The following is a 23,678-nucleotide window of genomic DNA, read 5'->3' as shown; positions in this document are numbered from 1 at the left end:
TGGTTCTCCTGCTTATCAACTCGCACACACACACACACACTTAAGCTTCAGGTTTTTCTTCTGTTTCACTCCTTCATAATAAAAACAACCAGGCCCCTCTCACTGAAAATGCAAGTAATAAATGCAAGCACTTGGGAATCAATTTGATCCCTGCATCGAGAGCTGGGCCTAGGGCTGGGAGAAGTAGGTTCAAATATTATTTCTAAAGTCATGGATTAATTCACCGGGGAGTCCTCTTGCCATATTTGTCTCACTTTCCTTCGCAGATGTAGGGCTCCATCTCCAAACACTTGTTCAACAGTCAGCCCCCGCCCTTGCACATTCCAGCCATCTCACTTTGAGTCGGATACAGCTGTTCTTTATTACTGAGTTATATGTACATCAGCACACTGTGTAGCATTATTTACATTAATGCTGAAAAATGAACCTGCCGAGTTCTGGGGAAAATTGTAATGATTTCAAAATAGAAGTTAAATTCTGCAGGAAATATATTTTTTAAAAATGAAAATAAAATATGAAGATATATTTAAAAGAAAAGAAAACTGTTTCACCTATATCCATACAATAGCTGTAAAGTGTTGAATGCAGAAATGTCCACCTCTTCTGTAACGACTGAGCAACATTGTTACTTGTGACTTAATTTGTATACCCATGCCTATATTATCTTTCCATCCTTATTAATAAGCACAACATGGGAAGGTATTATTGCACTCATGTCCTGCTTGTGGGTTCCCTGTGGGCAGCTGGTTGGCTGCTATATAAACAGAATGCTGGACTAGATGGTCCCTTGGGTCTGATCCAGCATGGCTCTTATTATGTTCTTATGGGTCCCCTAACATAGGGTGACCTTGTGTTCTCATTTACAGAGGGCAGTCCTCTATTTTAAGGTGTGCTCAGGAGGTAGGTCAGGAGAGAGCAACACAGAGATAGAAGAGTGGGAGGGAGAATGTGGATAGGGAGACATTTTTCTCCCTCTCTCAAAATACAAGAACCCAATGGGGTCATCCCACGGAGCTGATTGGTGGGAGATTCAGGATAAATAAAAGGAAATACTTCCTCACACAGAGCATAGTTAAATCATGGAATTCACTCCCACAAGATGTAGTGATGGCCATCAGTTTGGATGGCTTTAAAAGGGGGTTGGATAAATTCCTGGAGGAGAAGGCTATCGATGGCTACTAGTCCTGATGGCTAAGTGCAACCTCCAGTATCAGATGCCTTAAGCCTATATACACTAGTTCCTAGTAGGAGGGTGTTGTTGCACCGTGTCCTGTTTTGTTGGCCTCTGGCTGACAGCTGGTTGGCCACTATTATGAACAGCATGCTGGACTAGATGGACCCTTGGTCTGATCTAGCATGGTTCTTCTTAGGCTATTACTTGCATCGCAATTCCACACATTGGTTTGATGTAAACATAGTAGTGCTAGCTTGGAGAGATAGAAATTTATGTGGTAATGTCTGCATTTTTTAGCTTTTCCAGTCATTACTGTTATAGTTTTGTAAGTAGCACAGGGGGGTTGACCTTTCAGTACAAGTGGAATACACTCAGAATATGCTGTTGGATATAAATTGTATAAAAATAAAGTGTGTGTGTGTGTGTGTGTGTGTGTGTGTATGAGAGAGAGAGAGAGAGATTCTGTAAAACGATTCTGTAAAATCTTCCAGTGATTCTGTAAAATATTCCTATTTACACTGAGTGCGATAGCAGGCAAGATCAAAATCAATATAGAGTTCGTAACTATCTGTTATTATAATGGTTGAGATAACAATGCAAATATATACAATGGATTTTAAGTTCAAAACATTAACTTGTAGTGTATATCTAATTACATTGTACACCATCATAGTTATAAGAATTTATAGATACTATTGTGTTCTACGTGCTTGTGACATATATAATCTGGGAAGCATATAACTAACAGATTATCACTCAGTTTCCATTTATTCCAGTACATCAGTTGAGGCCAAGACATTTTACTTCCTGAGGAGGAACAGTAAATGGTGCATGTGTACATACGAATGCACACACAGGCACTCATGCATGCACATGTACACATGCAAAGTCAAGGTGTATATTACCTAAGGCTGGCCGAGTTATTTGGCACAAAATCCCACAAGCATTACAAAGGCCATCATGATAAATTAAATAACTGAAAAATTGCTTGCCCTTTCATGACACTCAACATCAGCTGATTGTTAGTGGTTGCCTCACTCTACCTAATGGTAGGGCCAGCCAGACTTTGGTCTAAGAAAATCCGCTGCATACCAGCAAGTCTCAGGGCCTATAAATAAACTGTGTAGCCAAGCTAAGTACATTTGAGAACTGGCCTTGTGTATCCTGTTCAAACTGCCCTTTGTTTGCATTTAATATTAGGCGGTAGACAATGTCTGTCTTTTTTTCTGAGCCATTTGTCTGAGAAAATTAAACCACATTTCTGCTCTCAGAAGTGGTTGCAAAAATCCCACAGGCCTCTGTTGCTGAAATTGTTACCTTTGCTGTTCAAGATGTCATTGGTTCAGGTTAACGCCGGAAAGCGGTATTGCTTGTGAATCTTATCAAGGTACCACAGCTATAACAGAGTGCGAAAGGTTACGTTCAACATGTTCACCCTCATAATTGTTTCCTACATCCGATTCCAAAGATTTATAACTTTGTAAATCTCGATTTGAATCACGGGGGATGTCTATAGAGGTGTTGCTGGAGGTGGAATTTTGATTGGAGAAATCATTGTAGCTGATAATAGGCTGAAAATTCCCTTTTCTACTTTGAACCCAGGGGCTACTTTTTCTTTGTCTGGTTGTTAGAATAATGGCACTACTTCTGACTAATGCATTCTGGGATTTAAATGGGAGTTTTGTATATTGCCTTGTAATAAAAAGAAGATGCTAAAAATGACTTTAAGCAAGTTAGGTCATATACAGAGGGAGCTTTTTTGTGTATTTTATATACTCCTAACTTGCAACATTTTTAATAACTTTTTTTTTTAAGTTGTGAAGGGGAGGGAAGTTCAGTATGATACCTTTCCCTGGCATTAGACTTTAGACTACAGTAGGCCTCTTCAGATGACACTTCAGGCTCTGTGGTTAGCGAAACTGTGGTTCTCTGGGGTTGGCATATGTTGTCGCACACAACACTTTAAGCCATGGTTAGTGCTACTGACCCTGCTGCAGACGGTCTGACTGTGGTTGGTGAGTGAGCAGGGTTTAGCAAAACGCCTCGCCCAAGACACCTTAAACCTCGCTGCTTAACCAAGGGCCTTGCTAGACCTACCTGAAATTCCGGGGGTGTGGAGGGCCCAGCCTGCTCTACAAGTAGCACGGGCTGTCGCTCCTATCCACACATCAGATGCAATGGGCTACAGGAAAGCCCCGTCGCGTCCGCCATTTTGTTTTTGACTTAAAGGGCTGGGAGCGCAGGAGCGTGCCACCGGCAACAGGTGGTGTTTTTTTTTAAAAAAAGGGTTCCCCGCTCCCCCCACAGCTGATTTCCCCACCCTGGCCGCGATTCCCCCCCGTGATCCCCGCTTCCCCCCCACAATCCCTGCTTCCCCCCCACGATCCCCACTTCCCCCCCACGATCTCCGCTTTCCCCCCTGCGATCTCCACTTCCTACCCGCGATTCCCGCTTTCCCCTTGCGATCTCCCCACCCCCGATCTCTCTCCCTACACTGATGGGCCCAGCGCTCCTGTGGAGCACTGCGCCCTGTCCGCCACTTTTCTCGGCTACTCATGAGTAATTGCGATAGGCGGACCGGTCTATGTGCCCACGGGCTCAGCCCAAGACCGTGGGAAATACCAGGCCACAAGCGGTGCCGGTTATCCCGGGCCAAGGGTGGGTTACCCCTGCCTGAGCCCGGGATCCCCTGTGTGTTATCTGGATGCACAGGGGCGGGCCCGGGGCTCGCACTGGGCTAACCCTTCATCTAGCAAGGCCCCCAACGCCTTAACCAGCAGGGTTTAAGGTGTCTTCTGAAAAGGCCCAATGGCTGTTGAAAGACTGGGTTCTGCTTCAGTGGGCCTAGTAATGTTTTTGACAGCTATTTGAATGCAATAATTAGATTCAAGTATGAATGGCTGTTTTTAAGCACGCTGGATTTCCCTGGAGGCTCTGGCTGAGTTTGCATTTGTGAGCCAAGCCATGGGCTTTTCCCCAGAATCTGGGGATTTTTATCGGATTTTCTTTTTTCTCCTTAAGGCGACTTCTTTCTCTTTAAAGTGACTTCTATTTGCGTAATGTGCCCAAATTGTGGTCATAATATGCTCAATTTATGCCTTCAATTTGCACAAATCCATAGGTGCAATTTGTGCAAAACAGGCATGTCACGACCACAATTTGCACAAATAGTGCTTTAAGGGGACCCTTTCCCTACGAAAATCCATGAGCTGGTCCAGCTCGATCTGCATTGAGTTGGGACAACTCTCGGGTAAGCGAGTTGAAGTCTGGGACTTTATCACCCAGGCAGATTCTGACCCCAGTGAATTCAGTGAACCCCAGTGAACTCAGTGGGACTTACTTCAGGGTCAATATAAGAATATAAGAAGAGCCCTGCTGGATCAGACCAAGGGTCCACCTAGTTCAGCATTCTGTTTGCACAGTGGCCAACCAGAAGGACACGGGTTCAAAAGCGCCCTCCCACCCATGTTCTCCAGCAAGTAGTCTGTATAGGCTTTCTGCATATGCATAGGATTATGTTGTACGTTTAGTTAGCTTTGCACAAACACGATCCTGATTACTTGAGAAAGTGTGTATGTGGTTCCAAGATCAAGCTGAAATGCACTGGGCTGCAGGTCTTTATAGTTTGGGTACCACATGCAGGTGGAAACTGGAGAATAATGGGGAACTTCACAGCAAAACTGGGGACAACCAATTTTGTTCTCTAAAAATCCTCAGGTTACCTGCTTGTTTATAACCTTTATTCTAATTCTTTTAAGAGAAGATAATTAAAGCAATTTTAATAGGGCATCTTAATTGTACCATGTACTGCTTGGGCACTGCTTTCCCAATTCACATTTCCCCATACTTTATTAATACATCACTCAGCGATGATGTTGAAATGCCAACGACCATTTAGCTGTCCCTTTATAATTTGTTCAGATAAGGACCAAACCAGTTCTAGTTAGAGCAGGTAGTATTTATCAAGGACCCAGTATTTATCGAGCAGCTTGTTCTTATCTGGATGATAAAGGACTGTGCAGCAATGTCCAATTCCTTATTTATACATGGAGTTGCCTGCATAAAACAAAAGAATCACATAATGTGGCCTGTGTGCCTGTTACTGTCTGAATTGTGCAATAACATTACAGCCTTGGACCAGGATCTAGGTGTATTTCTCGCTACGTGACATCAGTTTGAAAAGAATAAGAGACAGTAGCACCCCCTTATTTTTACAGGACCCAAATCCCCATCCCTTTGGCTCTGGAGTCATGGATGACTTCAAATAAGTGATGAATGAGATAAGGAAAGAGTGCCTGCTTCCAAGCATCATGTACATTTTACTAATGCTAAAAAAATAAAACATTGGCTATACTATATAGCATTTAAGACATGCTATAAAATAAAGTTGTGTGTGTGTAATTTGTATTATATTATATTATATTTTTAAACCCCCAACAAAATTGCCTTAGTTCTGGGGGGCATAAACTATGCCAGTATTAAGGGAGCTAATTACTTGCAATGTGGAATATGTAAGCTTGGTCTTCTCAGGGGAATTAAAAAAAAAGTCTTACGTATATTTTTCAGTTTAATAATAATAATATTTTTTTCTTACACGCCTCTCCTTCTGGATTGCGGCGGGGAACATCAAATACAAAAATACTATAACGTACATAAAACTGATTAAAACATATAAAACTAACACATTATTAAAATAACAGCCATCTTTAAATTCGACTGGGTACGCCTGCCGGAAGAGATAGTCTTTGTAGCTTTTTTAGATCCAGAAAGACTGTTAAGTTGCTGAATCTCTCCTTTGAAAAGCTTCTATCCCTTTTATTTTCCAAGGTGTCTGAAAATACAGGCCATCACTATTCTACCCAGTTGCACAAGAGTGCAGGACACAGAATAACGAGTCCAGAGTGCAGGACACGGAATAACCGTCTCAAGTTACAGGAAGTCAGATTCCGGTTGGACATCAGGAAAAACTTCCTGACTGTTAGAGTAGTATGGCAATGGAACCGGTTACAATGTACAATACATGTACATTGATGGTGCTATATAAATAAATAATAATAATAATAATAGGGAGGTTGTGGGCTCTCCCACACTAGAGGCATTCAAGAGGCAGCTGGACAACCATCTGTCAAGTATGCTGTAGGGTGGATTCCTGCATTGAGCAGGGGGTTGGACTCGATGGCCTTTTAAGCCCCTTCCAACTCTACTATTCTATGATTCTATGATTCTAAGATTTTTGCCGTACATGGCCAAAGACCTTAGGATGACGGACAAAAGCAAACCTGGGAGTTGGCAAGTGCCACAGCTCCTTACAGGTAAAAGATAGGCTCACGATAGCTTATCATGTCGTTTGAACTGGCCAGTTGTGCAAGGTCACATGACTATGCTGTGACCCAGTTTATACAATGAAACAACCCATCATTTGTTAACAGTGGGTTGTTTAGGAGTGAGCCTGCTGACTCAGGATCACTCGACCACTTTCAGTGTGTAGGACAACTCATGGGCCCTTCATCCCTGAATTGTTCTTTGTGATGTCAAAATCTGGAGCTCTGGGTTGTGGGTGTAGAAACAAACCAGAGTTATAACCCAAGAACAAACCATTGTTTCATCATGTGAACCTGGTCAGTGACTTCTTTGGGGAGTTTTTTTAAAAAAATTGGAGACATCCCACTCATTGTGCATAAACCACTGTTGTATACCACCTACAAAGGAATGTCTGTCAGCGTTAGGCTCAGTAATAAAGTCGCCACAGCAGATAAAATGACAGTATGGTCCTGGGATTAGTTCCACCCCTATTTCTGTCCATCTCTTCCTGTCAACAGAACTTGCCCTTAGTTTGACACGTTTACTTTATGCAAACTTTACTGACAAAAGAAGCAAAAAAAAAATGTTTTAGAAGGCTTCTGTGCAGTCTTCCCCTTTGCTTCTTTCCAAAACTTTCGTTTTTGTTAGGTTATAAAAGGCATTATATCTTCAGTTAAATATTTGTGTGGCTGACTGTTGATGTCTTGATTTAAATCTGCCTTTTGATATGCTAATTAGACACTGAATAAAGCCTTTTCCCATGAAAGTGGTAAGACATTCCAGTGCTCTTTTCAAAGCGCAGCCATTTAAACAATGGTGCCTTTGTTTATGCTCTCTGTACACTGAGCTTACCAGTTTACCTGGGGCGAATGCTTATGCCTCTCTCTAGGATCCTATGCTGCCTCTTTCTCTGCATCTCTAAAACACACACTACACAGAGCTTGATCACAATTTTTAGATATGCATTGTCTCCTCCGCAATGGCTACATTATGTGGCTCAATCAAGACCTAGACATTTGTTATATAAACTTCAATCTACAGTCCTATCTCCCTGGGAAAATAAGTCATGTTAGTCATTTAGGCTAATTTTTGCCCTTTGTTTGAAGAAAGTTAAAGCAAAGTAGAGTTCATCCCTAAGAATATACTTGGCATGCAACTTCAGTCTCTGGGTAGTGTCTCTCTCTTTCTCTCTTTTAATAGCATTTCAAAAAAAAATACATTTTTATTCTTAAATTTGCCTTTGATTCCTTTACAGCAGAGGCTTTGAATATTGTTTAATTTATTTTTCAGTAGAGCTGTCAGTTGTAATCTGCAATTTAGGGCAGAAAAAACTTGAATAAAACAAATCCTCATTTCACAATTTAAACCTTATTGAGTCTAATTCACTTGCACGGCAAGTTTATTATTCTCCTGCAGCCTGACGTGCCTCCAATTGTAATTGTGTTGACCCTTCAATGCAGTAAATCTCCCCAGTGCTGATCAAACTGGGAAAGATAAGGCTACAATTCAGAACTTCATTAAATATCTCATTTATATTAAAAAGACGCTAGCTTTGAACCAAAATCATACTTCCTACAGTGTCCTTCGATTGTGCTTCACCCACTTTGAAGTTTTGCAAGTTTTGCAAATCCCGTCTTGTAACTATCTTTCCGGTACCAATGGATATCCTAAATGTAGCATGGTGCTAGGCTTTTGGGTCAGTTTGTGGAGTCTGTTTCTCATAAGTACCCTTTACCCAAGATTGGACCCTTATAATTTGTATTACAAGGAAACTACTATGCCTTAGGCCCTTATTTACAATCTCTAAATTTTATTTATTTATTTATTTATTGCATTTACATACCGCCCCATAGCCAAAGCTCTCTGGGTGGTTTACAAAAGCAGATTAATCTCTAAAGCAGATTAAAATCCCCATGTACACATTACCATGCATGGAAATACTGAGGACTTACCACCACTACTGCCACCACCACTGTTTTGCCTCCTTGGTTGCCCATGTGGATAGAGAATGTTAAGGGGCAGGGGATTATGACTCTGTGTTAGGTGTTCTTGAGCATGCATTTAAATGCTGTGGTTAAAAAGAAGGGGGGCTATAAAAAGAAGCCAACAACATACTTTTTAAATTTATCTATTTCTTAAATGCCCCTTTCTTTTCAAAAGAAAATTCAAAGAAGCTAATAAATAAAGTGTAGTTGGGACCTTAGTCGGCAAGGGAAATCAGAGCAGGGCCTTTGATGTTGAAAAGGCGGAGCGTCTGCTTTGGGTGAGGAAGGTCCTAGGTTTGATCATAAGCATCTAGGAAAAGCTTCTGTCTGATGTCAGAATCCTGGTAAATCATACTGCCTCCTAGTATAGGCAATACTGGGCTAGGTGAATCAGTAATCTGACTCAGCATTGGGTAGCTTCCTATGTTGATTAAATGCAAGGGAGGGAACCTACAGTAGAGATGGACCTTTAGGGACCTAGAACCCAAACTGCTTAGGGCAGGGGTGCACAACATGTGGTCCACAGTCAACACATGGTCCACAGGCTGCATGCAGTCACTGCTGCCCCCTGCTGGGCCTCCAAACTTGGCAATGGTGGGGGGGAACGGAGGAAAATGGTGATTTTAACACCACAGAGTGCCTAAACAGTCAAATTTAGCTTGTTTGCAAACTAGTGATTTGGAGGGGGGGGAAACATCTCCAGGGTACCCACAGAGTATATTATGGTAGTCCAGTTAAGTTATTAAAGTATCAGTAAATCCAGCCAGGTCCAAGGCCCGGTTAAGGTATAGTTTCCTTTGTCCAGAAAGTAGTATACATTCATCAGAAGCGGGGGGAGCACGTTATCAATGTTATGTTTTACAATAAGTGCCTGTTTTAAAGGAAATGTGCCACTTATTATAATATATAGGTTTGCAGACTGCTTCATTCCATGTTTGTTTAGTCTTTGATGATTCCCATGCATGTTCCATACTTACATGTTTCTATGAGGATGTGGCCCTACTATGTGTGGGTTTCAGTGTATGACACGTTGGTCCTGCAAAGGACTTACAGAAGTAGTGGCATAAACTTTACAGGAGTTAGCTTCTAGTAAGTTTGGTTGCAAACTAACTGAAGTTAACTAGATTATGACTGAAGCAAAACCCTGCTTAATAGCGTGCCCTGGCAAGTGTCAACCATGGTTAAAGTTAGTGCTGATCTAAACTTTAACCATGGTTTTGGCTCTTTGGGGGGAAGGGAATATTCATGGGAGGTCTGTGAGGTGCATAATCTTACAGCCAGCACCTCGTCTCTTTAAAATCATGTTTTTTGGATCAAGAGTGTTACCGCTGCTCAGGCCTTCGCACGTGGCATGTAGGCAGCTGGAAAAGTCAAAAACAGTGGGAGAAGTCATTTTATCATTTATTTATTTTTTGCTATGCAGCCAAGCATAAACATCTCTCCTTCTTACCCACCCCTGGCTCATCATGCCATGCTGACTGGAGGCACCCTGCTGGGCCTTTGAAACCCCCTACTAAGCCTGCAGGGGTTTGGAAAAAGTGGGGCAAAAATTCATTTTTGTGTGCCTAACGAAGCTGACAAAGAGGCTGCCCAGACCCTGGAAAGATGAAATCTGTTACCCTTAGGGTCAGAAACGCTGAGTACATGCCTCCCATGCACGCACAGGACTTCCACCTTATTATAGTCACTGTGAAGATTGTGCTAATTCCAAATCATAATATAATTACAAAACTGATGGGTATTTATTTGTATGTCCATGTTCACGGCAGAGGCATTGGGCTTTCGAAGGGCAGCGGGCAGGGGGGATCGCGTGACGGTGACAGATTGCTCTATTTGGAAACAGGTTAGCGATCAGATACCAAATGGAGTTCTGTTTTGTTTTCTTTCGTTCCTTTTTTCTTTTTTTGTTTCTCTTCATCCGTCCCCTTGCAATAAAAAATAAAAATAAAATCTATTTTGAAGGATCCTGTCCTGACAAGCTGTCAGTCTGTGAAACCGGTCCAGGCCATCTGCCAGATAATTCTGAAACGCACGACACCGCCTGCTCGCTCAAGGAAATGTGCAATACAGATAAACCAAAACATGGTGCTTTGTCTTTGCGTGTTCCCCCGAAGAGGGATGGAGTCCGACAAGGCTCCGTGGGAGACTCAGTGCAAAGTGGCACAGAAAGTTCGTCATTAAGCAGCACTGTCACTGCAAATTATTGTGGTCTAGGGTGAAAAGTTCTAGCTCATTTGATGCCCAGCCTGGTCCAGGCCTACGGCAAGTTGTTATTGTTCCCCCATGCTGTTAAATGGACCCTCAGAACTGTTTTCCCCCCTTTCCGTGCAGTTGGAGTCACCTGGAAGTCCCCCGGGGCCAGAGCTGCCTATTGAGACAATACTGGATGACAGGGAGCGTAGGATTTCCCATTCGCTCTACAGCGGGATCGAGGGCCTCAGTGAGTCTCCCACCAGGAATGCTGCCCTGAGTAGGATAATGGGTGAGTCAAGCAGACAGTTGCTAATCTTGTCTCGTTTATCATCTATTTTTGTGGTTTTGCTGATGGGTGATTGATGCATTATGTATGTGGGCGGCATGGAACATTGCAGTGACCAATTTGAAAGGATGTCTTTTCCCCTTTCCCCAAGTTCGACGTACAGATTTCTTAATGTTCGTCAATAAATTGATCAAATAAGTCTCGGATGGCGGAGCAGGAGATAACCACAGGAACCTTTTGAAATGTTTTACTGTGTCTGAGGTGGAGAGAGATGCTTTACATTACCTCTATAAGAGTCTGCTTGGTGCAGCTTCATTAAATGTAAAGTCAATGAATGTTATGATTAAGGATGTATCATTTCAGATTCGACATGGATTTTAACTCTCCTCAAAAACCAGATAAGCACATCTGAAGCTTATCAAATTTCTGCTTAGTATGTTTATTCCAGGGCCTTTTCGTCTTTTGTTCTTCTGCTTTAAATGCCTTGGAGGCCCCTAGGTTTAAAATCATATAGCTAATGTTATGCATCCTTTGTTTGGATTCAGTACTCTGCTGTCTGCATGGTCCCCAGTGCATGATGAGGTTATTAGTACTTGCTGTATAGCAATTCAGATTCCCCCCTCCCTCCAATCTACTAGAAGATCTAGTTAATAAAGACTCGCTCTGTCAATGGAGTGGCTAGATTCATCAAATCATTCATAATAGGATTTAGTTCCTGCAGACTTCATAAGTCTTAAAACATGGGAAGATTTTTAAAAATTTATTATAGCACCTGATGTAATGTAATAAATTTATTTCTAGATTCATCTGCAACTCTGAAACTCAACTGCTAAAATGTGTTTTTTAATACATTAACAGATGGTATGGACACAGATATTCATAGGATGATTTTGGCAAACCTTTTCTAAGTTTGCCCAAAGCAATGATTTATCTCTTTCTAATTTTCTTGTTTAATTTTAGAAAATATATTTCCCCCCAAATTGGAGTGCCATAGAAATTCCACTGGTATGGAGACTAAATAGATTAAATAGAAGATGCACCTAAGAAACCCAGGGGCATGGCTAGACGGGGCGATATCCCGGGGATCGCTCCGGGATTGTCCCTGTGCGTCCACATGACACACAGGGGATCCCAGGAGCAGTGAAGGATGATTCCTCCTGGGATATCGCCCTACCTTTCCATCCTAGTTTTTCCCATGGTCTTGGGGTGATCCCGAGACCGTGGGTGGTGTAGCCCACCATTGCGGTTTTGTACCAGCTCCTCGTGAATAACCACGAGGATCCAGGACCCGGGCTCTGTGCCCATCGAGGATGGGGGGAGCACAAGGTTTTTAACTTACAGTTTGCACAGGAGCACTCCTGCGCTCCTCTCTGATTAAAAAAAAAACCAAAATGGCGGCTGCGACGTCCTCTTCCTCCTGGGACGTCGCATGCTACATGTAGACGAGGGAGGCGATCTCGTGATCATAAAATCGTGAGATCATACCCCTCCACCCCCCTCATCTAGCCATGCCCCAGTTGAGCTCTATTGTAGTTCCCTTGTACATATTTGCACCTTTCATCCCATGACTCCAAATCTCGTGCTGGTGTGGCTGGTCTTTCGAGCAACAGCACAAGTTTCAAAGTGCAAAGTCCTGCTTGGGAGTTTAATGCTGATCTGCTTCCCTTCGGCTCATTGCCTCTTCTCCCATTGACAAAATGGAACAAGAATATGGGCTAAAAGCCAAGCTTCTATACGACTTATAGCCATAAGAAATGTGGCATTCATTTTCAGCAGATGAATTCCACATTACTTAATCTCTTCACCATATGGGAGTGTGTTTGTTAAAATAAATAGCCACAGTGAAACAAGGGAGAAATGTTATATTATCATGGTGTTTCAATGCACACACTGGGTTGGATCCAGACTTAGGGCATGTCTACACCATGCCTTATCCTGAGGATTGTCCCAGGATCATTCCTGTGCATCCACATGATGCACAGGGGATCCCGGGGGCAGGGAGAGATGATCCCTCCATTTCCCCAGGATAATCGGGATGGCTCTTAGCCTGATTTTTTCCGCGGTCTCAGGATTGTCCCGAGACCACAGGAGGTGAGGGTGGCTGTCCTGGTTTCGTCCCTGCTCCTCATGAGTAAATGCAAGGAGCTGGGAACTAGGTATGGAGCACGGAGTTCTTCAGGTGCTCCATGCCCATTGAGGGTGGGGTGGGAGGAGCGTGAGCGTTTCCCCCCCTACCTTTGGTGGAGGAGTGCCCATGCTTCCGGGATGTCACACAGCTGTCTGAACACCCAGGGAGGATCATGGAAGCCTGTAAATCCACAATCCTCCCCCTATACCCTTGTAGTGTAGACATACCCTTAGTCATAATTAGAGTAGACCCATTGAAAAGTTGACTGGTGGGGGGGGCGTAATGTTGGACCCAGGGGAAGACAGTTCTTAAGAGCCTCTACCCCAGCTCCACTACATATTCTCTAGTTTCCTGCCAGGGGTGTGTGCATTTATTGCACTTATGTTGTGCATTTCTTTTGTACGGAACTGAAGGCAAATGTCTATAGGGTTCCCAAATAGTCTTCCAGGGCTGCTCAATTTCAGCCAGGCTGCTGTATTTGGTGCTCAGGCCCTGGGATCTTGGTCTACGTAGAGCACTGAATGCTAGTGGGACAGTTTGCAGCAGTTCCTTTCCCCCAGATGCTTCTGGCCTAACTTGACAAGCAGTGATCTTCTTTACTGAACTGCTGATGGCTCATCTCAGCAGACAATCACTACAAGCTAAGCAAACTGGAAGCCTCCATCAGGGCTGGGAGGAGAAGTCTGGTGGCTGCAATCCCTTCTCATACTCACACGTTTGTGGAAGGACCCTACCTGCAGTGACTTTTCTGATGGTGCCACTGCTGTAAGACATCTTGAAGAAATGCTTGAGCGCAGAGTGGGCCGAGGACAGCCCTCATACACAGCTTCACTCTTTGGAGATGCACCCAAAATGATGTGGGCATCTTAGATATGAAGCTTCCATGTCTTCCTGGGTTGCTGTTAGGGGAGTATGGATTTTGTTAAATCTGTCCTGTCTGTTTTTTGTGGATTGACTGGCATCTTTTGTTTCCTTGACTGCTCATTGACAGAATTTGATATTTTTTTAGGAATGTCCGAGAATTTTGTTGCACTTGCGTAAGTGTGTATTTCCGCAGATCCCCCACAAAAGTTTTTTTAAAAAAATGGTTCTCAAGTCCACAGAATTTGCACAATTCCGAAAGAGCTGGTCCACTGCAAAATCCATAGAACTCATTTGAATCCATTGTGGACATGATGGTCCTGGAAAAAGTTATTTTCCAAGCTGAGTGTCCCTGATTTGGAGGTTGGGGTATCTAAGCTTGCTTAGGCATCTGGAGATCCTCCTTTACCAACAAATTGCCCATCCTGCTCATCCACTGACAACTAATGCCAGAGACCAAATATATATATAACAAATAGGCATGATACTTCATTGGCCCAGCAAGCCTTAACAAGCGTTAATAATCCTAGAACATTTACTTGAACGATAATGGACAAATGTTACCTAAGCTGTAGAATGCTTTTTTCCAGCAGGGATCCCACTCATGTTCTCAGAACTTAAGGATTTCCCCTTAGTTATAGGATTCCTAACTGAATCTATGGCCTTAGTTAGATCTACCTTTTATCCCATGACAGAGGAGGGAAGATCTCGCGATGTGTTTATCGCGAGATCCCTCCTCTATCTACACGTGACATGCAACGACCTCAGCAGGAGAGGTCTCGCATCTCTTTTTTTTTAAAAAAAGGAGCGCACGAATGCTTGTGCGCTAAAATCAAGCGTTTTTTTAAAAAAATATTTAGATTCCTGCCCCCTCCACCCTACCCCGATGGGCGTAGCACTCCTCAGGAGCGCTGCACCCTGTGTGCAGCTCCCGGCTCCTCGCACGGAGCCGGGTCAACCCGCAGCAATGGGCCACATGTTCTGCGGTCTCGGGCTCAGCCTGAGACTGTGGAAAAACTAGGGTCAAAGTATAGGGTGAGATCCCAGGGCAAGGGAGGGATCATCCTTCCCTGATCCCAGGATCCCCTGTGCGTCATGTGGATGCACAGAGACGATCCCGGGGTTCACCCCGGGATAAAGCCCCGTCTCTGTTAATAATGTAATGTTTCTTATATTGAAAAACAACTCCCAAAGCATTCAGTATTGCTACATGCCCAAACTTGTAGAAAATCATATAGATATAGATAAAGATATAGATATTTGTACCATCTAAATCTCGGTAGTGTGAATCTGCCAATTATTTTCCATCTTTCAGAAATAATTGAGCTTGTAGAGAAAACTGATAGAAACAAATATAGTAAGCAAGTTAAGGGTAAACAAAAGTGGAAAGTGTTTCTCAAGTAATTTGGGCTTTGTGATGGAGTTAAGGCAGGATTTAATGCTTCAATGTGTTTATTTTTTTAGGAATATTAAACTAACTGCAGTAATTTGATTTCCAGCTTGATCAATACGCAGGGATTATTTATCTAGGTTCCAAAAAAAAAAAAACCAGTCTCCAAGAATTATTTAAGGCAGCATTTCACAACACTTCTTCATTCATCAACACTTCAATGATGCAAAACTTATGCTGCTTTCAATTGTGATATCAAATAAGAAACACTTTGTCTTTCCACTGTGTTTAGGACTGTCTGTGCAGAAGTGCTTTCTGCTGCAGAATACTGATTGAGTTCCTTCTTTGTGCTGTTTGGATGGATGGGCATTTGTGGCCTTGCCACTGCTTCTTGCCTGCACAAGCCAGGCCACACAAGCCCCTTTTACGCCTCTAATTTTGCGTAAATGGCCATTTCCGGCAGCCATTGTGTGCAAGATCAGATCTGCGCACTTTCAGGAGCCCAGCTTTTATGAAAAACGCTGCCTCACAGGGAGAAGTGGGCAGCTGCAGGGTGCTCACAGATCATGCACCTCTCAATAAGCGTAAGCACCCCATGGCTCAGCAAGCCAGGTCCAGGGCTCCTGACAGACAGCTACCCACTGTATTCCCAGGCCCAACCAGACGCCCGTGACATACCTAGCTGTATGTTTAAATACACAGGCCTTTAAAAGACCAACACTCCATTTTCCTTCATAACAAGCTTTTGTGCATCCCAACTATAGGGCGACACAAGTTGATTGAAGCCAGAGTGTTTATACTGAGGCCTTGTGAGGACATTTCTTTCTTATGGGCATTACATTTTCTTACCTTTGTTAGTGATTTTTAATCAGTATATTGCCTGCTGCAGGCATGGCCGATGTGCTGACACACGAAGCCATGGTTAGGCCACTAACCTAGGGTGACCATATGACCAGATTTGCCCGGATTTGTCCGGGTTTCTGATGGCAAATCCAGGAGAGGGAGGGGAAATCCGGATTTTTTTTCCAAAGAGCAGCTCTAATGGGAATTAACAAAAATGTTTATAACTCCGTCATTTTTTAAGATAAAGACATGAAACTTGGCACAATGGTAGCTCTTAGGAAGGGCTTTAGTCATACCAAATTTGAAACATCCATTGATTTTTTAGGATTTTTTTTTAAATTGAGGTTTTAAAGTTCTTATTTTTAAAATTGTCATTTTTAAAGATAAAGAGATGAAACTTTGTACCATGATAGGATTTAGGTAGAGCTTTAGCCACACCAAATTTGAAACAGATCTGTTCATCCATTGATTTTTTTAGGAATTTTTTTAAAAATGAGGGTTTAAAATTATTATTTTTAAAACTGTCATTTTTAAAGATAAAGAGCTGAAAGTTGGCACCATGATAGCTTTTAGGTAGAGCTTTAGCCATACCAAATTTGAAACAGATCTGGGGCCAGTAGCAAACCCTATTAACAACAACAGCAGCTTGCAATGAGTGAAGATACAGTCAGAAAAGATATTTGAGGGAAGGGGAGAATGTAACACACAGAGTATAGCAAAAGCTTCAAAGTACAGCAAAACCTACAAAAGTAGGAGTGAGTGAAGTTAATTTCAGATACATTGAATCTCTCACTTGTTCTTTATTTCAGTGATTTTAACATTAAGATGTTATGTAGAACAGATTTGTCTTAAACGTGTGCTGTAAAATCAGACATGTGACCAAGGCTATGTTCGGGTGGGCACGCCCCCTTGGTACTGGACATGCCCCCTTGGGGGCAACCATGTTGTCCTCCTTTTTGGTTTCCAAAATATGGTCACCCTTGCTAACCCTTTTGCAGCAAATGGTTATTGAGCATGTTTCAACCGTGGTTATGTAGCCACCATGGTTAGGAATGTTTCACATGACACACTAAGCCATAACGTTTAGTCCAAAGTGCTTAACCACCATGGCTTCGCATGTTGTCTGAACAGGATCAGTGTAGGAACAGCCAACAAGAGCACAGTCAACGTTAGACTTGTTTTGAATCCATCATAAGATGTAGTTCTTTATAGAGCCCTACTGCAAGAAGAAATAGGGGCCTTCTGCACTTGAAGCATTTACTCTACTGAATTATTGCTCCCCGAGATCTCTTTGCCAGTGGACTAGAGCTGGTTAACGCTGAAATACACCACCTTAAGCCATCAGTGAATGGATCACTAGCAGGAGGGATTCTTCATTGGTGCATTGTGTCCAGTCTTGACCTGAAGGTTGTTCGCCTTCCCCTCCCCCACCTCAATCTGCAGTAAAAGAAATGCATTTTCTTTTACATTTCAGTGGAACGACTAAAATGTCATCATTCATTCGTGTTGAAATATTAAGAAGTGCAGGAAAAAAGCTAGACATGCCACTGAATTACTTTTGCCTCTCAACCTTGGAGGCTTCATCTGTAAAATGCCATAAGGTTATACTGTTTCGCATTCAGTTCTTTGGAGACGTTATTAGCCACAGAGTTAACAATCTTGTAGGCATTATGTTTGGAAAGGAGTGCATTACTAGGCTCAACATTAACCTGTCCATCAAAGAAGCTTTTGCTGGGCAAAGAATTAGCTGCTATGCAAACTTGAACACATTCATTTCAGCTTGACAGTGATGGGTCTACGTGCATTGGAGTACTTTTTCTTCTAATCTTTTCCACAACTTTCTAGAAGAATGGATCTCTTTCTGACTTTGTTTTTACGTTGCCCAGTTGCTCAGCTGAAATGATCAGAGCTAGCAGCTTTATTATTTGATCATCAGTTAATGGAACAAACATCTATCTATCTATCGACCCAATCTAATCCTGGAGGTGCACAATGTCCTGCATGGATGGATCTCTATAGAATATCTCACAGTCCAGCTCCATCCAGCTTATCTGGTGTGAAGGCATGGAATGCTGCAACCTTGATGAAGCTAGGCAGGTCTAGGCCTGAATTCCTGCACTGAGCAGGAGGTTGGACTTGATGGCCTTGTAGGCCTCTTTCAACTCTATGATTCTATGATCTACTCCTCACTCGGCATGCAAAATTATCCAGGACATGAGGTCATCCTGGAGAATGTGATATCTGTGCCCACTTCTCAGATTCAATTCTAAACTTTGTTTAGTTCAGTGGTTCCTAAAGTGGGCGGTACCTCCCCCTTGGGGGCGGTGGGAATGCATAGGGGGGTGCTAAGAGGCAAAGGGGTAGCGGGGGGCACTCAAGGTGGTCTTTTCCATACCAAGAGTTTTGGTTACAGAAGGAAATTTCTGATCACTATCCTGCACTATGGAGAGTGGTTCAGAAACTCCTGGTTGCATTTCCAACATCATATTTGGTGGAATGTGGTTTTAGTGTGGTCTGCCTACTTCTCTCCAAGCAAAGAAATTGACTCCAGATTTACTAAATGTGGTTATTTAAGACTCATGTTAAGTGACTTTAAACCAGACATTGGGAAACTGGTATCCCTTCATCAAGCCTATCCATCACATTAAGAATTTACAGAATAGTGAGGTACTCTGCCCTAGTTACTAAATGTGATATCTAATATTCTTGCTAAATGACTATCAGACTTTGATAAGATGATATCACTGGATCAAGTTCATCAATTATGTTTAATTGAATAAACTAAAAAAATGTAATTGGATTTTGAATAAATATTCAATTAATTGTTACTGTTTTGAATTTTATATTGTTATTATCTTCCTTAGTGGGTCGTTGAAAACCACTATTCTGAATCATGATTTTTATAGTGTAGGGTAGAGGGCACTGGGCATGAGTTTGTGGAACCAAGGGGGCGGTTCCCTGAAAAACTTTGGGAACTACTGGTTTAGTTCAACAGTCTTCAACTGGTGGGTCACGACCCAAAAGTGGGTTCGAAGATCAGTCAAGGCAAAGCTGTTGTTGCCCTGTTGGGCATGGAGAAAATTGTGAAAATGGGTCCCATGTTGAAAGTTGGAACTCGGGTCTCGGGTGTGGATCAGTTGAAGTCCACTGGTTTAGTTGACCTCTGGTAAGGCATAGTGACTAAAAGACTGCGCTAAAATAAGGAAGTCTCTAATTTGAATCTTGCCTGTGCCGTAAATCCACTAAGAACATAAGAAGTGCCAGGCTGGTTCAGACCAAGGGTCCATCTAGTCCAGCACTCTGTTCACACAGTGGCCAACCAGCCATTGGCCAGGGACCAACAAGGCAGGACATGGCTTAGTTAGGACATGGTCTTGAGTAAGCCTCTGACTCCCACCCACCCCTCTCTGTGCATCTCAACCCCCGTCCCCAATCTGCACTGTGGTGGCTAATAATACTGGAATATCATACAGGACATTGTATGGATTACAGCTATATAATGTATGTGAAGTGCTTTGTATGATTGAAAGCTCCATGCAAATGTCAAGTAATAGTGGCCCTGGTTCTCCACATTTGACAAAGTGGAGAAAGAGAAACAGATGGGGATCTGGGAGGCACATGCAAATTTCCCATTCTGTAGTAATATAGCCTTCCCTGTTGCAGGGGTCTCTTCTCCTTGGATTGAGCACATGCATGTGCGTCAAGGGGAAAGAAGGTGGGCAATAGTGTGCTTTTATGCTCTGTAAAAGGTCCCAGAAGTTCAGGATTCTTCCCTAAGATACAGCAGCAACATTATAAGTTTTTTTTTTAAATGGAACAAATTAAAATGTGTTTAATATGTCAGTAGCTGGTTATAAATCTGAAATGTGCACTTGACAAACACCATTCTATGTTTGATAAAGTAGGCTGGAGATGGGGGAGCCTGAGTCCTGAATTAAGTTTCAGGGAAACTCTTGAGGATCACATTTCAGTGGTTGTCAGGGTTGAGGGCAAAAGCTTTGGGGTTACAGGCACAGGGCCAAAATACCCATATATTTTGCTTAAATATCTTATTGCCAGTAATTAAGCCTTAAAAGAGGCATTTTTATGAACTGCCCAGGGAACTTCAGCTATTGGGCGGTATAAAAATGCAATAAATAGGGTAAATACATTGTGAAATAGGGTAAATAAATGAAATACAAGGGTGTTAAGGAGAAATTGAGAAATTTATTACATTCAACCAACCCACATGTGATACAGATGTAGAGGATTGCACTATTTGTGGGGAAAGCCACTAGATGTAGAGCAAAGGTTTTGGATACTATCGGTGTGAAGTGTTATAAAGATTCAGAGATATGGATGCAATGTGATTGACAGGATATTAAAGGTCTCCTTATGTTATATTATTGTCGCACACACCCGTTACTTTAATTTTAGTTGAGGATTGTTATGTATTTCATGGTTTTGTCATCTTAACCTTATGTGTAACTTTCGATATTGTACGATAGTATTTTAAAATTTTAAGTCTGTATGTGTTGCAGAGATCTTTGGATTGAGCAATAAACATATTATTCTTATTGATCCCCTCCCAAAAAAAGCCAGAAAAGCACAAGGGAAGGGAAACCTCAGATAGGTGGATTTAGCTCACGGGCCTAAATTATCCCCACCACTGAGGTAGCCTGTATCCTATGGAGGATTGTTCCAAAATACATCAGCCATTGTTGAAAACGCTAGGCTGCTTTTGTGAAGTGTATTTGTAAATTGTGAAACACAGAGTTTGTATGAAATATTCGGTGTGTAGAGTTTGTACTCATCTCTCCCATTTTGTGCAGGTAAATACCAGCTTTCTCCAACGGTCAACATGCCCCAGGATGAAATGGTCATTATAGAAGATGATAGACTGCCAGTACTACCTCCACATCTTTCAGACCAATCATCTTCTAGTTCTCATGATGACGTGGGCTTTGCAACAGTGGATGCTGGAGCCTGGAGTAAACCACCGATTATTGAGTCCACAGAATGGTAAGGCTTATGTCCACATGAACAGTTGCTTTGGTTTATCAAACACTTAATGTGCTTTTGACTCCTGTACTTTTCATCACTGAATGAGGAAGAGAAATGCTCTTTAAAAGAGGTTTTTTCAGCCCTCTTCTTGAGTTATTTGTCCGTATCTGGGAAGCAGAGCAGAAGAGAATTCTGGGGAGGTTTTCCCTGGCCATGATCCAAAAAAACTACTCATTTGGAATCAGGTAATCAAGGATGGTTTGGACATGTGTTTGTTGAACAGCACCCTCCCCATCTTCATGGTAAAAGCCTTTTTTGAAAGTGAGGGTAGTTTGTGGCATGGTGCTACAAACTACCTAAGGATGGGGGGATGGAATTAAAAATTCATACAATAAGCACAGGATGGGACTTAGATATCCAAAGAACCAGTTCCTTTCACAGTGAACCTCTCCACCAATTGAAATCTCCTTTGGCGGTCCTTCCTTCCTCCAGGAATTCCTGATCTTGGAGTGAGTGCTTTTGGGAGAGGGGCCCTTTCCTATGTAGAAATCCTAATTAATGGAACTCTGTCCCTAGTTACGTGTGCGTGGTACTTCCTTTATTATCTTTTAGGTGTCAAGCAAAGCCCACCTAGTTCTCTCATGTCTTCCCTTTCATGGCCTTTGGTATTTAATTTCCTTTTGTTGCTTGCCGATGTTTTATATGGATTTTTTCGGGCTGGTCTTAAGTTTTATCTGCTGTCTTTTTGGTTTTTATTTACTTTTTTTTTTGTACTTTATTGTTTTATAGTGTTTCTCAATAGGAAAGGCTGTTCTCAATAGTTTTATCTTCTGAAGCCACAAGCACTTGCTGCCAGTTCATTTCAGCTTGCTGGTCAATGAGAGCCCCCATAGAGACTACGCTCTTTCCTTTATGAGGCTGTTACTTGGTTGTATCTACATTTGGTTTCATCGCAGAATTGAGAACTGAGCACTACAGGAAAAGCATTTCCTTTCCTGCTTTTTTGCTACATAATCTCTAGGTGGCACTGTGGTATCGTGGAATAGCATAGGTATACATGTGGGGAAAGCGGTTAATTTCACTTTTACAATTAACAGAGAAGCAAAACTGGATGGTCACAACATCGCCTAACAACCCCATAAACAACTGTGAGTAGGAAATGACGAGTGCATGATAAATGCCTCGTGCAGAAAAGCCCTATGAAGAAGAAGAAGAATCAGACTGCTTACCTATAAATGATAGTCTTTGATTGTCACCTGTTTAGTAACGGAGCCTGCCAGCCTTCCCTGCTGGAGTCTTCTTTTCTTGGAGAGGATGTGTTTGCAGCAGGTCTGAGTAAACTGGATGGGAAAGTGATCACTCATTGCCTCTCTACGCATGCACAGAAGGATGAAACATACTCCTTATGGGGAGAGGTGTGACTGCCAGCTCCTGGACTTTGAGTTCTAGAAAGTTCCTGATGTATGCTCTGCCCACGCAGATGATCACTCGGTGAATGACATTTGTAGATAAGCAACCTTTTAAACAACTTTGTATACATTGAATCATTGGAACAACATTCTTTGTTGTTTAAATTTCACCCACTCCCCACCTCAACATAACTACAAATCTTGGTTTGGGACTGTGACCTTCTCATAGTGATGCAGTAGGAGCGTGTGTGTTGGATGAGTGCAGGGAGATAGATGTTTTAGTTTTGGCTTGTTTACAGTGTTCTGTTGGATAAATATTGTCTGATTTTTAGGTAGCGCGGTCTGCACTAATCCGAGAGAATGACATTAATTTGTAAGCCTTGTAATTATGTTCAGCAATAAGCAAAATAAAAGACCTCTCTGTGGAACCCCCTGCTAGGGCTGTGGTGATAATTAACACAAGCAGGTTGACGTATGAGCATTTTCCACGTCCCACACTCTCCTGGGTCTGGTGTAACTGCGTCAGCAATATCTTAATAAGAATTAGCACCAGAAAGTGTCTCTTTGTTTGGATTTGCACGAGTCAGCTATTTCATATATATATGGCATTGCTCTTACCCTGTCTTAAAAAATGCTTTTAATTGTTATCTTAAAAGCAACTTCTTTCTCCATCACATTTGATTTTCTTTCTTCTTGCCTGATTCAAAGAGGCACAACTGTAATTTCGACCCTTCAAATATCCGACTTTGTCTTTGTGTGGGAAATGCTTTAAAGCTAAAAATCTGAGGGGAGTTGTGGAGGGGGGGGATCTTGAACAGCACTCAAAATTCCATGTAATAGTGAGTGTTGACGTGGATTATTCCAGTGGAGTGTAGTAAGAGGGCCACAGCAGAATGTAAAAACCCATTTGTAGATGCTTTTATGTGTACAGCAGCAGAATATTTTCTTCCTCACACATTGGCTCACATGGGTAGAAAGAAGGAACAGCCATTAAGAATCATGAAATTTCTTCTGCAACCATCTTCATTTCTGTCCTCCCAAAGATAGAGACATAATTACGAAAAAAGACAGATCAGTTTGGAGCCTTGCTTGTGTTGACTTCATTTTATTTGCTAGAAAATAAAC

The 23,678-nt window shown here is 42.3% G+C and overlaps 1 protein-coding gene across 3 annotated transcripts in view; it reads left to right on the top strand.

The window, feature by feature from the left end:
- The window catches only part of PARD3 (par-3 family cell polarity regulator), a 680,003-nt gene that overhangs the window by 436,704 nt on the left and 219,621 nt on the right, over positions 1 to 23,678 (top strand). For all 3 annotated transcript variants that reach the window (XM_063125521.1, XM_063125527.1, XM_063125514.1), the window contains 2 exons: positions 10,792 to 10,942; positions 20,973 to 21,162. In XM_063125521.1, the coding sequence (XP_062981591.1) occupies positions 10,792 to 10,942; positions 20,973 to 21,162 (341 nt within the window). The remainder of the gene's footprint in view (positions 1 to 10,791; positions 10,943 to 20,972; positions 21,163 to 23,678) is intronic.

Source organism: Elgaria multicarinata, chromosome 1 (assembly GCF_023053635.1).
Source record: "Elgaria multicarinata webbii isolate HBS135686 ecotype San Diego chromosome 1, rElgMul1.1.pri, whole genome shotgun sequence".
NCBI classification, from domain to species: Eukaryota; Metazoa; Chordata; class Lepidosauria; order Squamata; family Anguidae; genus Elgaria; species Elgaria multicarinata.
This window is presented reverse-complemented; position numbering and strand designations above follow the sequence as displayed.